Source organism: Lampetra fluviatilis, chromosome 23, assembly GCF_964198595.1.
Source record: "Lampetra fluviatilis chromosome 23, kcLamFluv1.1, whole genome shotgun sequence".
Taxonomy (NCBI): Eukaryota; Metazoa; Chordata; class Hyperoartia; order Petromyzontiformes; family Petromyzontidae; genus Lampetra; species Lampetra fluviatilis.
This window is the reverse complement of record NC_136297.1, coordinates 906382-921713: the sequence shown is the minus strand read 5'-3', so window position 1 is coordinate 921713 and position 15332 is coordinate 906382. Positions and strand designations below refer to the sequence as shown.

The window sequence follows — 15332 nt, the reverse complement described above, 5'->3', positions numbered from 1 at the left end:
CTGTCAGTCGCCTCACGACCCCCATGTGATTGTTGCGTTTCACGAATGCCACTGCCTTCCCTGCACTGTCCTTAAACTCGCTCGGCTGCTTCGCCATCTTGGCCGTGGTTTGTTCTGGCACCAACCGCGTCCCTCGGACGTTTGACGGTCGGCGAAAAAGAGCCGTGCTCCTCGGCTGACCGTGCGTAGACCTCGGGATTTGGGAACTCCTAGAGATTGATAGAGATAGAGAGTAGATTCACAGGCAAGCGGGAGCGCACCCAGAACCGGCAGCAACTGTTGCCTAAGCTCTGCTGTCCTACAGTGGCACGTTTGTCCAACCGCATTTACGGAACATTATTAGGAAATGAACACAATTAATTCACGAAGCAACGGCACTGGGTAGTAGTAGTAGTAATAATGTGACAAACAAATAACATTTTGCATTCACGTCGTGCGCGTAACGCGATGCGATGCGCGGTCATCTTTTATTAGCCCAGGGGGACCTCCCCCCTCCTCCCCGCTATAATGGGGCAACCTGCCCCCTCCCTCCCTGGAAGTTCGATGAAGCATCCCAAGAGTTTTTGAGCAAAGTTTGGGGGGGGGCCTACCATTGTCACCCCCCCAACCCCAGCCAATGACAGTGGCGGTCCCAGAGGGCCTCAGCTGCTCCGGACAGCTGTTACCGAACCTCTCCATTGCTGCCCCTCCCCCCCCCGCCCCAGTGACTGCCGCCACCCCCCAGTGTCAACGGGCAGCAGTGGGGAGTGAGTGGAGACCGGGGGAATGCACGCCAGCCAGCCAGTCAGCCAGGCAGCCGCCAGCCATCCAGGGAGCCAGCCAGCCAGGCAGCCAGCCAGTCAGCCAGGCAACCAGCCAGGCAGCCAGCCAGCCAGGGAGCCAGCCAGGCAGCCAGGGAGCCAGCCAGCCAGACGCGCTTGGTCGTGCCAACCTCCCGGTGGTGTGGAGTGAAGATCTTCCTGCACCGTGTCCGTACTGACTAGTGGGGGCCAAGGTGCGTGCGTGCGTGCTTAAACACGTTTGGCTTATGTCCTGCTGAGCAGGAAGAGCGATCCATTAACAATTTCCCTGTTCCGATGACGTACGTGTAAGTCGCCAGTTTTTCTACCGAATCTGTTCCGATGAGGTACATGTGTACACGCACACGTGTGTGTGTGTACACGTGTACACGTCATCAGGCGCGGCGTTGACGCGGTGCCTCGAGCATGGCTTCTACACGAGGGCCGACCGCCGCCGCCAGCCAGCGCTGTTGTGGCGATGCGCAGCAAGACCCGGACGTCTCCGGCTAGTGTCGTTCCGGGCCGGCCCGTAGCTTCGGCGACGTCACCAGCGCCTTTGGCCAGGAACGCGACGTGGAACGATGAGACGTCCCCCCCACCTCCCCCCACCTCCCCCCATTCCACGGGCCGACCGTGTGAATCCCCAAGTCTAAGACCGTCAGATAAAAAGATGACGATGACCGGCGGCCAAAATAACTGTGGCACGTTTAGTTTTCTAAGCGAGGCTGATGAGGACACTGAATGTCGAAGGCTGTCCAGGGTTTCGCTCATATTTAACCGATGCTGCTGACTTTTTGACGCACTTTCCCGAAGGCCCTTGCGGCTGATGTAATGTGTAAAGTAAAAAAATGACTTTACATTTTTCTATGTGGGGAGGGCGGCCGAGGGAAGTACGGAGGCGTATTGTCCACTTGGGTCACGTTTGTTACCGTGGCCGCGTGCACGAGGGCGTGCGGTGGTTGCCGTGCGTCTGGGAGAGAGTCGCCTACCGGCGGCTGCCGCGTTTCGCACCAAAGATCAAACGTCGCCCCGCAGATTCCTCCTCTTCTCCATTCTGCACCGCGGTGGCTCCTTCTCCCCACGTCGTCCTCCGTGGCCGAGCCCCCGCATCGTCACGACGGCCAGCGCTCCCACCCCCCAGCATTGCCATGACGACAAGTGCCCCCCCCCGTGTTTCCACGACGGCGAGCGGTCCTCCCCGCTTTCGTCTCAGCCCCCACGTTGCAGGTGTCTTGTCTCGGCGAGTGTGGGAAGAGTAGGCCAAACGTCCCCCCTCCCTGGAGCTCCCTATATGGGGTTGGGATATGGTCGGGGGATGTTTCGCTCACTCGCTCCCCATCTGCCTACAACGCCCACTCGCTCGCCCACATCTACCCACCCACTCGCCCACTCGCCCGCTCGACCCCATCTGCCTACCCACTCGTCCACTCACTTGCCCCCATCTACCCACCCACTCGCTCGCTCGCCCTCATCTACCTACCTACAACGCCCACTCACTCGCCCCCATCTACCTACAACGCCCACTCACTCGCCCCCCATCTACCCGCCCACTCGCTCGCCCCCATCTGCCTACCCACTCGCCCACTCGCCCCCATTTACCCACCCACTTGCCCACTCGCTTACTCACTCGCTGGCTCGCCCCCATCTACCTACCCACTCACCCACTCGCTCGCCCCCATCTACCCACCCACTTGCCCACTCGCTCGCCCCCATCTGCCTACAAACTCGCTCGCCCATTCACTCACTGGAAACCACCACTCCTGTCACCCGCTCGCTGTGAACGGTCGCCAAACTTGGTCATTAAAGCCATCACGTCACTTCCCCATGTGTTTGCCACTGCCAGTCATGTGGTGAAGTCTAGCTTTGTTTAATAACACGTGGTGGTGGTTGGTGGTGGTGGTAGGCATTTGCGACCAATATTATCCACGATAGTTTTTTTTGGGTTAGATGACAGCATGTTCACTCTCCGTCTCTTTAAGACCGAAACAGCAAGGGAAGATTTCTCCACAAGTCTGGCTGTCGCCTGACGATGTTGGTTGTGGTTGTTGTAATCACCGGCGAGACGTCACCGGCTCCTCGAATTGTGTAACTGTCGCTGTGGGTGTCACTCTCCCCAACGCGCAACAACCGGCTAAGTGCTGGACCAGTCACGAGTTGGGCACGGGTCTGTTTACGTGACAAACCCTTCGCTGGTTGGCTGTGTCGGGTGGTGGCGGGTTTAACGACGACACAACATTTATATTCACGCAATCTAACCCAACAAAAAGTTGTACTTCTATTATGGAACTCTATCTTTGTTCAATTTTAGCCGAAACTTGGCTCTGCATTCTCGTACGGCACGTTGTCACAACCACAACAAAACTAAAGAGCTGAAATAACTGCGGTGAATGATAACGACAATGGGGAGTCGTTCCCTCTTTGGCATGGATGGTAGTGGAGCTGAGTGGACTTGCCGACGACGGGTACCAGCGGTGGAGGAGGCTCGTGAAGGACGCTGCTAGGCAGTTGGAGGCAGTCGCCCTCCAACAACGGAGGGCAGAGGAGCGACGCTCACAACAACGAATGGAGCGTTGGGTGGCTAAAACACAGCAAGTTGGCACAGTAGGGGGCACAGGTGGTGCATCGGCCACTCATCTCAGTCAGTCAACCCATGACACCTGCTGGGTCTGTCCCGTGACCTGCCAGCGGGCGTTCGACACTTCACATGGCCTTAAAGTGCACGTTGCCTGGCACAAGCGCTGTGGCGATGTCACTGCCACTTAGTGGCGAATGGCGGTTGTTGTTGGTGGTGGTAAACAGTCAAGGGAGGAAGGTGAGAGCCCTCCATAGAAAGGTAACAGCCCTGGAATCAGAATATTTATATCTACTGGAGGAATCTGATGAGCCATAAAGCGAATAATGTTGCGGTGGTGCTGAGCTTTCCGAAGTTTCCCCGAGTGGAGAGAGGGAGCGAGGGAGCGAGGAGCGAGCGTGCCACGCACTCCCCGGCGCATCGCCGGCCGGCCGGACCTCCGTTTGTGCGCCCAGGGTTTCAGGTGCAGGCGCCCGGATCCGGGGCAGGGAGGAGTGGGGGGGGGGGGTAATCGGTGACTCGATAATCGGTAACTTACCGATTACAAGCTCCGTTGCTCGACCGATCAGATAAAAGTCTCGCCTCTGATTGCCGCGCGTGCCGCTGGATGGGTGGCGGAGGGGAGGGGTTTTTTTTTCAAGATTTGGAGGCAGCTGGCTTTTGAATGAGCCCCCCCCCCGCCCAGCAGTTACCCACCGTAAAAACAAAAACATCAACGTGGTCATTATAACCGTTACATCGACCGACTTCATTGAATAAAAACTATAAAATAATTTATTTTGCCAGGTGAGGCCCCACTGAGCTGTACAGCTTTTTTCAGAAGCGACCTGGCCATCGCGAATGATAGATCAACGAAAGTGAGCTCATCATCGTCATCATCATCATCATCCTCGTCGTCATCGTCGCGTGGAAATTTATAGCAACGGCCAAACACTGTTAAACGCGCGTGACATTCATTTTAAATGTGGAGGGGAAAGAAAACGGAGGACCCGGAGAAAAATGCACTCGACCACGGGGAGAGAGACACACAAATACAGAGGGTCGGGATCGAACCCGCGAACTTGCTACATACCGGGCGAGGTAGTTAACATCTCCGAGCCACCGCGGCGGCCAGCATCGACCGATGGCTCCGGTTGACTCTTCGTGGTCGTCGCGAGCTCGGGGTTCGGAGGACGTCGTTTCAGAAATGACTTTGGGCGATCGCAAACATCTCCATCCCTTTCTCGGTCGTCGTCTGTGCCAGCCTTACGGGAAGGGGGCAGCTCGTTGTGCTTGGGTCTAAGTTGTCGTCGTCGTCATTGCTTTGAATCAGGATCTGCCGGTACTTTTCCAAGAGTTACATTTATTTTAAACACTTTTGATTGCCTCCGATTTTGCTTGAATGAATGAATGAAATAATAATAATCATCATCACGCTTTACCCGATTGTGTTTACGAGCGATCGATATTGTGCAAACGACGAAAAAAACTAATGTCACACGTTACTGTTCAGTTCTATTTAAATCTACCAATAAAAGCAATACCTGATGTACATATCCACCGTGCGTCCGCAAGTCGCCGAGGTCGTCCGCGCGTCTTTGAAACGGCGCACCGCCGGCCGCCACAAGCCACGGAACACCCCGACAGTGAGAGGGGCAGGGAAGGAAGCTGCGCGTGGCCTCGCGTGGCCTCGCGTGGCCTCGCGCGGCCTCGCGCGGCCTCGCGCGGACGACGACTCTTCTGCCAGTCCAACCGGACGGCACCGCACCGTCGGGAACGCGTCCGACCACGTCGTGTTTACGGAAGCACAGCGAGGGGTTCATTGTGGGACCTCCCTTGTCAGTATCGAAATGTAACAATAGGTTTTACGCCTTCTGGCAATAAAACAGTTGTGTTCAGATGTTAAAACACCAAACCGAAGCCTTTTGCAATGAATCATGTCTGCATTAACGACACCGGTACTGGTGGCGAACATGCACGCTTTTTGTTGGGTGTTTTAACATCTTAACACAACTGTTTTATTGCCAGAAAGGGTAAAACCGATTCCTATGACCAAGGGTTTGTTGAGCGTGAGTAACGATTTTGTTCTATTTTCATTTGACCAGGTAAGGCCCACTGAGCTACGTAGCTCTTGTTCAGAAGCCGCCTGCTTATCACAAACGATAGCTCTACGAAGTGGCTTATCATCACGTGGACATTTATAGCAGCCACATACTCTAAATACGCCTTTATAAATGTGGAGGTGAAAAAGCGGAGGGCCTGGAGAAAAATCCACACGACCACGGGGAGAGAGTGGAAACTCCAAATATACAGCAGGCATCAGGGTCGAACCCACGACCTCCTGCATACCAGACGAGGGAGTTAACATCTCGCCACTGCGGCGTAACTCGTGGATGGATGCTCACTGTGGGTGGATCATGGCGCCACGATAGTTAGATGTTAACTACCTCGCCTGTTATACAGATCATCGGTTTCATCTCGACCCCTACGCCTGCTGCTGTATATTTGGAATTTGCGGTGCATCTCTCCCTGTGGTTGCGTGGATTTTTTTCTCCGTGTCCTTTGGTTTTTCCCTCCAATTTTAGAATCAACATCACACGTTTAGAGTATTTGGGCTGCTGCTATTCTTGCCCGCGTGATGATGATATGGGCCAGGTCGCTATTCTTGCCCGCGTGATGATGATATGGGCCAGGTCGCTTCTCAAAAAGAGCTACGTAGCTCAGTGATGGGCCTTACCTGGTAAAATGAAATAAAAGTTTAGTTTAGGTGCGTTCGACCACGGAGGCTCCATTGTGTGCGGGAAAGAGAATGGTGCAGTGAAAATTAGAATATTTATTAATACTGGAGGCATCTGATGAGCGAAAAATGTATTTTTCACAGATGTCCAGCAATAGAAACCCATCGTTGTATTGCACTTCATTGCTCCCACCTACGCTGCCCGCCTTTGCCAACCGGCACTGACCAAACAAACCTCCACGACCCGCACAGCACTGTGAGGCCCTCATCCAGCAGATAGACAAATGTAGCTGCACGGTGCTACTTCTACTGCATCACCAGTTGGCAACTGAGCGGAAAAGGTGCGGCATCAAAATTTGACGGTAAACACCTTTAAATGCCAGCAAAAGCCACCAATCGAGTCGTGACGAAGCCAACACGGTGGCGTGTATCATGTCGACAGCAGCTCGGTTTTTGCAACTCCACTACTCTACGGGACGTCTGGAAAAAACATTACCAAGCTGCAGAGTGCGAACACAATTGAGCACTGCAAGATCCGACCGTGCTGCATTGGCTTCCAGTTGTCGAATGAATACTTTGCAAGGTTGCGCTCATTACACACACAAAGCGCTTGTCACAAATGAACCACAATACCATTGCCGATCTCGTCAAGGAGCGTAAACCATCATCACGCAAACTCCGGTCATCATCCTCAGAGCAGCAGCGGCTTTTGGATAATCATCGAAAAAAGATGGTGGTCACCGCATCATCGCGCGGCACTTTCAGATGCGCTCTTGTGGCCGTCTGGAACGTTCTTCCTTCCGATATTCGGAATCCACTGGAGCTATGCACTCTAATCAACTAGCTTGACAAACTCATTTCTACGAGAACTTCTTTTGTTGTGTTTAGTTTGTTGTCCTTCCCCCCCCCGCACCTCCGATGATGAGCACGGTTGGCTACGCACACGGTGCCAAAGAAGTTCAATGTAGACGCGTACAAAACAACGGCCAGCGGACAATGGGAACGCGCGGGAAGAGAAACGTGTGATTTATTTTTTTATTTGTAAATCTGCGTGCGGTACACGGCTGAGATCTCGCACAAACACACACACGGCGGTGACGGTGGCACGCGGGCACCCAGCAGCAACATAACGAGCAACACAACGCGGTGGGGGGGACGTTCCTTTGGTTTTGATAAATGGCGACAACTGTCGTAGCGAGCGAGTGAGCGGGTCACGGTTTGCGGGGTCGCAATCGCCGATCGAGCGAAACGGTGTCACGTGAAGCGTTTAAATAGCTCGATTTTAAGGCAGCCGGAGCTGCAGGTCAGGGGGAATTGTGCCAGAAGTGGCAACCACCGTCAAATCGCAAGGTCATCGCCCCACAGTCCGAGTGGATTTTACAGAGAGGGGTTTGCTGCCGGGGGCCCTCTTCCCGCCTCCTCGTCCTCTCGGTAACCTCGCCGCCCCCCCCCCCCTCTCTCTCCGCGTCACGGCTCGTGAGGCTTGGCGAGCATCTTCATTCCAAGCCGGCCGACCATCATCAAGCTTCACGGAGCACAACGGCAACAAACACCACCACGACAACAACAATGAGAACACCGCAGCAGCAACAACAACAACACAACAGTGTGTCATGTGACACACGCACAGAGGGTGCCACGCCCACCCCACCCACCACTACCCTTGCCCCCCCATGACCACCACGCTGCAGGCATTGGAGCAAGTCTGCAGCCAACCAACCGACGGTGAGCATTGCCCCATCGCCAACTTGCACAAACAAAAGATCCCCCCCGGATAGCCATAGCCCCAACAAACCGTTGGGGCAATTGCTGTCAGCGAGCACTTGTGAAGAACGACGCAGTGCGCACGGCGTGTGTGGCCAGCACACACGCCCCGCATCAGCTATTCATTTAAGCCTAATTCGACCTACGGGAGGGCCCAGGATAATCATCACCGATGTTGGCCGTGAGCGGGAATCGAAACAGGAATCGCTGGGTTCGTAGTGCAGCTTAGCGCCAAACGCTGCACCACCGCGGGCTACAATATTTCACGCACGTGTGTACGTGCGTGCGTGCGTGCGTGTGTGCGTGTGTGTAAGTGCATGTGTGAGTGTGTGAGGTGGACTCAAAGACTCGGCCTCAAACGAGTACCTGGTGCGGTGTGTAAACATCGTTCCTGGGGAGACGCAGGCGGCCGGGCGTGGTGCTGGCCACCCACCGCCTCGTGTGCCTTCACAGGTGCACTCTGACAGCACTTGCTCCCAACAAGCGACATGGGGGATCTTGGTGTGCAGGCAGTATATGGGGAGCGGTGGCACAGCGGTTATAGCGCTGTGCTACACTACGGGGTACGATTTGCACTCATGGCCACCGCCAATGACGATACAATCTGAACCGGTCCCGGGCCTCCCCTAGGTCGACTCAGCCTCAAATGACTACCTGGAGCAGTGGTATCAAACCAGGCACGCCCGCAACACGAGGGTCAACGTCGGGCGCCACCGCACAGCACGCAGCGACGTTACGCAAGACCCCACGACGCCCCCACACGCCGCACGAGATGTGCGGCAACGCGCCGCGTAACAAACCGCAACGCGTGTCGCCTACCGCAGCGCACGGCACGACACGGCACGACACAAAGATCCCCCCGTGTAGCCTGAACAGGCTGTTGGGGCGAGCGCTGTTAGCGAGCAGCAGCTATGAAGGCCGGCACGGCGCACGAGGGGGTGGGTGGCTAGCGCCACGCCCGACCGCCTTTGTCTCCCCAGTTGCGATATTTTACACACCGCACCAGGTACTCATTCGAGGCTGAGTCGACTTAAGGGAGGCCCTGGACCGGTTTAGATATTCGTCGCTGGTGTTGGCCAGAATCGAACTTGGGTCGCCGGGTTCGACGCGCAGCGTGCTAACCGCTGCACCACCGCTCCCCACGAGACCACACACACACCAACGCGGTGTGATATAACATTACACGCACCACACATGCGTGTGTGTTGGGGGGGGGAGAGCAGTGCTGCAGCGGTTAGCGCGCTGCGCGACAAACCCAGCAAACCGGATTCAATTCCCGCTTAAGGCTGACACCAGTGACGATTAATTATCTGAACCGGACCTGGGCCTCCCCTAGGTCGATTTAGCTTCAAATGAGTACCTGGTGCGGCGTGTAAATATCGCCACTGAGGAGACAAATGCGGCCGGGCGTGGTGCTTGCCACCCACCCCCTCATGTGCCGTGCCGGCCTTCGTAGGTGCTGCTACTCGCAAACAGCACTTGTCCCAACAGTCTGTTGAGGCTACCCGGGGGATCTTTGTCTTTGGGGGTGAGGGATCTCACCTCGCGCCGGCTATGATCCCTGCCGGGATGAGCTTCCCCGAGTTGTAGAATCTCATTCCCATCACCCCCGTCAGCAACCCGGAGGCCGCTGAGAAACACAGGGGGAGCATGAGGGGGAGCATGAGGGGCAGCAAAGGGGCAGCTCAGGGGCACACTCGTCACACACTCGTCACACACCCGGCACACGTGGGACACCCGGCACACAGTCGGGACTATCCTGAACTATTTTTGATGTTACCAGGTAAGTGCCCCACCACTGAGCTGCGACGGAGCTCTTTTGCAGCAGCGACCCTGACTCTCACCAACGGTAGCTCAACTAAGCGGTGGCTTATCATCACGGGGAAATTCAAAGCAGCCAAATACTCTAACCGCACGTTTCTAAACATGCGTTTAGGCATCTACAACAATTACTAAGTCAACTGTTCCCGTCTTCAAAAGTAACTCATTTTATTGGACTAAATTGCCGTTGGGATGGATAAAAGTTACTTGTAAAACTAAAATGATAGCTCAACCAAGTGGCTTATCACGTAGGAATATATAGCAGTCGCCAAATGACTTTAAACGCGTGATGTTGATTCTAAATGTGGAGGGAAAAACCAGAGGACCTGGAGCAAAATCCACACGACCACGGGGAGAGAGACACGCAAACTCCAAATATCCAGCAAGCATCGTCAGGGTCGGGATCAAAGCCAAGACCTCCTGTATACCGGGCGAAGTAGTTAACATCTCATAGCCACCGTGATGATGATGAGAGCGAGAGACACGCAAACTCCAAATATACAGCAGCAGGCGTCGGGGACGGGATCGAACCTACGACCTCCTGCATATCAGGCGAGGTAGTTAACATCTCACCACCGTGATCATGATGAGAGACACACAAACTCCAAATATACAGCAGGTGTCAGGGTCGGGATCGAACCCGCAACCTCCTGTATACCAGACGAGGTATACAAGATCCCGACCACGGCCGTTGGAAAACTTTCCGTCGCTCAACTCGCTCAGAATGTTATTCCAGCTCGCGACGGCACTTGCCTGCTCCCCACTACACATCGCCATCTCCGCTCCAGCAAAAACCCCAAAAGGCTTTGTGTGGGAGACCTCCAGGTAGAACAAGCGGGGAGAGCACACAAACCCAATGGGTGCTCGAACCCAGGCCTTCGTTGGTGCGAGGCCCCAGGTGTTACCATCGGCGCCGGCGGCCCCAGCGCTACTCACCGAGTGCGGCCCACACGTTCTTGGGGTCGTTGGAGGTCTGGTAGGCCCCGAACCCGGCCAGGCCCCCGAAGAGCAGGCCGGCCGCCAGGGAGGGGACGCTGCCTGCAAAGGCAAAAGGCAAAGATCCCACACCACCCTCCCAGCATAGCCACCAACAAACCATTAGGGCAAGTGCTGTAAGCGAGTAGCACCGATTATCAAAATGAGAATATTTATTTATTACTAGAGGAATCTGATGAGCTATGAAGCTCTTTTTTTCCACAGATGTCCAGTAGGGGAATGGGTAAGAACATTACAACAAACAGTACAAAAACACGATCGGAGTGCAAAGTACAATGAAGGTAAACGAATCACCCAAACGCATACAAATACAACACGAAACCATCCCCATCCTACCAGGCAAAGCCCACTGAGATATAAAATTACTACAAATGGTAGCTCAACAGAGTGGCTTATTGTGGACATTTATAGTAGAAAAATCATCAAAATGTTTCTAAATGTGGAGGGAAAACCCGGAGGACCTGGAAAAAAAATCTACGCGACCACGGGGAGAGAGACATGCAGACTACAAAGTTCAACATACATATGGGAGCAAGCGCTGTTGTCACAATTACACCGATATATTACACGTGGCCAATCAGCATACCAGTGAGGGGTGGTGTGGTGTGAGTGAGGTGTGGTGTGAGTGGGGGATGGTGTGAGTGGGGGGTGGTGTGGTGTGAGTGAGGGGTGGTGTTGTGTGAGTGAGGGGTGGTGTGGTGTGAGTGGGGGGTGGTGTGGTGTGAATGAGGGGTGGTGTGGTGTGAGTGGTGGATGCCCCGCGCGGACGAGGGGCCCCAGGCGGACGAGGCCCCGCGCGGACGAGGCCGAGACGGCGCCGCGGCGTACCTGCTTTGACGTAGCCGATGACGCCTCCCGAGGCGACGAGGGCGGCGTAGCCGTAACCGATCCAGTCCACGGGCATCCTGCACGCGGGCGGGCGGGCGGGGCGGTCCAGTTTGTTAACCACGACGAGGTGAAATAAACGCGGCCGGGGACACAGAGAGAGGTGGCGGCGTTGCCTCCTGCACGAGGGCGACCTGGGGGGTTACGCCGCGTGAGGTTCGTGGCTCGAATCCAGTGGGCCGCCCTGGTTATCACTGCGGTGCGTTAACGTGCTTCTCCTGTCGTTAAGGTGAGCAGGATAATCGGGTGGAGCGCTGCGCTGTGCTACGGACCCCGGCGACCCGGGTTCCATTCCCGCTCACGGCCAACACCGGTGGCTGTTATCCGAACCAGTCCTGGACCTCCCCTAGGTGCGGTGTTGTAAACATCGCCGCTGGGGAGACAGAGGCTGGCCACCCACCCCCTTATTCCAGCCTTCGTAGGTGCTACTTGCTAACAGCGCTTGCCCCAACAGTCTGTTAAGGCTACACGGGGGACCTTTGTCTTTCCAGGGACGTTAACAATCCCACGTATGAATTCGATTGGGCTGTTGTGTCCTCGGCGTCGCGGTCCCAAATTATAGCAAAGTAAAAAAAAATGAATGACCTGCACATTGAGCGATTTGGATTACGCACAGTAGCAGCAGTCCCCCTACTATGAGACCAGGCTGAGTCTGTCAAACACAGCAGCAGCAGCAGCCCCCCTACTATGAGACCAGGCTGAGTCTGTCAAACACAGCAGCAGCAGCAGCCCCCCTACTATGAGACCAGGCTGAGTCTGTCAAACACAGCAGCAGCAGCAGCCCCCCTACTATGAGACCAGGCTGTGCCTGTCAAACACAGCAGCAGCAACAGCAACATCCCTACTATGAGACCAGGCTGTGTCTGTCAAACACACAGCAGCAGCAGCAGCCCCCCTACTATGAGACCAGGCTGTGTCTGTCAAACACAGCAGCAGCAGCCCCCTACTATGAGACCAGGCTGAGTCTGTCAAACACAGCAACAGCAGCACCTGCCATCGTGCCAGCCTTGTGCTATGAGAATTGTGTAGATGCCAAATGCATTAAATTATTATCATCTCCCCTTGGAAACTTGCGGGACATGGGATCAAGTGGCGATTGCTTTGCCTGCCAGTGGGTGCCAAATGCTCTGCTGTTGTGCTTAGCGTGTGGGTCAGTGACGCACCCTCCGATTAGCACGGTTGGCCAGGTATGGTGCGAAGAAGTTCAACATACATACACGCTCACCCATCCACTCACCCACCCACTCACCTCCGATTAGGGGCCATCCATTTAGTAGACCCCACCGCCCTTCCCTGTACGCACGTGGACTTTTTACCCCCCCCCCCCCCACCTGCGTACGTACAGTTTGACGCACCCCCCCCCCCCGAATCCTATAGAACGGCCGATATTGAATCCACGCATAAACGATCAAGGATCAATAATATTAACGTGTTTAAGCAAACGGATATTCCACCGCCGGCTGCATTAAACAATTAAGTTGCGTAACTTGGCCACTGATGTTGCTGAACTGCGTGATAGCTGCAGTCAGGGGGGCACGGTGGTGGCACACGAAGTGGCACCTCTCCCACAGTCCCACCGCTCCCGGCGGGACTTGTGTGACAGCTGGAGACACTGAACTGTGGCTCATTTGAAGGCCAATGTCTACAAATTGTTATCGAGGCTCCACCTCCCCTCCCCCCGCCGTTTCCTATGCGCATATTGTCAGTAGACCCCCATACACAAGCTACGCATTTGGGTTACCCCCCCCCCTTCCATGCGTACGTACTAAATGGATGGCCCCTAAGCGCGCTTGTGGTGGGGTAAATAGTGGGTACACCCACCTCGTCCAAGACGAACAAATACCGCCTGCAGGAGGGAGGGGCTCACACGAGCCCCTAACCACCGTTGTCAGCAGCGGCGTGAGCGAGCAATTTACTACGAAGCTAAACAAATATTTATTCTTCTACTACCAGGGTAAGGCCAACCGAGCTACGTAGCTCTATTCGAGATGCGACCTGGTCCCCACAAATGATAGCCCAACGAGGTGGGCTACCATCATCATCATCGTGCGGAAATGTCGAGCAGCAGCCAAACACTCGAAACGCGGGACGTGAGGGGGAACCCCGGAGGAGCCGGGGAGAGACACGCAAACCCCAAATATACAGCAACAGGCATCGTCAGGGTCGAACCCACGCCCTCCTGTACACCAGGCGAGGTAGTCAACATCTCCTCGCCACCACGGCGCCCCTGCACGTGAATGGTGGAGCGGTGGTTGGCGCACTGGGCACGAGTCCCGGCCACGGCTAACGTCAGCGGCGGTGACGTCGCCAGGGCGCTTGTGCCAGGCTAGGTGCACCTTGACACGGTCACGTCAAGCGTGGAAGGGACGCTGCTGGCAGGTCACGGGACAGACTCAGATGCTCTCGGTTGACGCTGTGCCAGGCTAGGTGCACGACTTCACGGCACAGCAGTCAACCCATAACACCTGGGTCTGTCTCGTGACCTCCTCCTGCACCTAGCCTGGCACAGCAGTAATCACCGACGGCACCTGATGGGTCTATCCCGTGACCTCCTGCGGGCAGCGAGCCTTCAGACGACGACGCTCTCAAGTGACGGCCTCAGAAGTGCACCTAGCCTGGCACGAGCGCCGTGGCGGCGACGTCACCGCTCACTCGGTGGCGAACGTCGGTTCTTGTGTTCCAAGGGAGAGAGAGAACGAGAGGAGAGAGAGCCCGAGAGAGTGAGAGAGAGTGAGAGAAATAGTGAGAGGAGCGAGTGTGAGAGAGACATGAGATAGTATTAGAGGTGAGAGTGAGAGACGTGACTAAGCAGAGGTCACCACGTGCGTGTGAGGAAGAAGGGGCCGTGGCCACGCGCGGCCGGCGCGCTGCACGATTTGCGCGCGCCGCGTGCCCCCCCCAGGGGACGACGGCGATCACAAACTTCGTCATCAGAAACATCGCGGAGGCTGCGGCTGTGCGTGGCATCTCCGAGCTCTATCCCAAGCTGCATGCCAAGCTGTATCCCAAGCTGCATGTCAAGCTGCATGTTTCTAAGCTGTATCCCAAGCTGTATGTTTCTAAGCTGCATGCCAAGCTGCATGCCAAGCTGTATGCCAAGCTGTATCCCAAGCTGTATGTTTCTAAGCTGCATGTCAAGCTGTATGCCAAGCTGCATGTCAAGCTGTATGTTTCTAAGCTGCATGTCAAGCTGTATGCCAAGCTGCATGTCAAGCTGTATGTTTCCAAGCTGCACGGCCGTGTGACCCTGCGCCATCCAGAGCGAGGTGGCGAGGAGGCGGTTCGAGAGAGAGAGGCGCGCAAGGCCCGCTCGCCTCCACCGGGGCTCCGTCCTGCTGGGGCCCAGCCTCCTCGTGCGCCGCCACGGAGCGTCGTGGAAGCAAGACGGTGTTCAGTAGACGTCGACAGATCGAGAGAGAGGAGAAGGAGAGGAGAGAGAGGAGAGGGAGGGGAGAGCGGCGTCCCTCACCTTGCGGGCGGGCGGAGAGCGCGGCCGAGTGGCTGGGACGGTGAAGATGGAACCGGGTCCAGGGTGTCACAACGGGATCCGGATCCTCGTTGCGACATCGCGGGAATCGAATCCCCGTTGCTCCAGGAAAACCGGTTTCTATTGCGTTGCTACGCAAACTCCGTTCCTATTGCCTTGCTACGCAAACTCCGTTCCTATTGCCTTGCTACGGAAACCCCGTTCCTATTGCCTTGCTACGCAAACTCCGTTCCTATTGCCTTGCTACGGAAACCCCGTTCCTATTGCCTTGCTACGGAAACCCCGTTCCTATTGCCTTGCTACGGAAACCCC

General features: G+C 55.8%; 1 protein-coding gene across 1 annotated transcript; it reads right to left on the bottom strand.

Annotated features, from left to right (window-relative positions):
* Positions 1-7088: 7088 nt before the first annotated feature.
* Positions 7089-15115, bottom strand: TMEM14C (transmembrane protein 14C). Its single transcript, XM_078866815.1, has 5 exons — positions 15003-15115; positions 11477-11553; positions 10589-10690; positions 9374-9461; positions 7089-7592 (listed from the first exon to the last, which is right to left on the bottom strand). The coding sequence occupies exons 1-5, from the start codon at positions 15098-15100 to the stop codon at positions 7535-7537; spliced, it is 423 nt and encodes a 140-aa protein (XP_078722941.1). The 5' UTR covers positions 15101-15115; the 3' UTR covers positions 7089-7534.
* Positions 15116-15332: the final 217 nt, after the last annotated feature.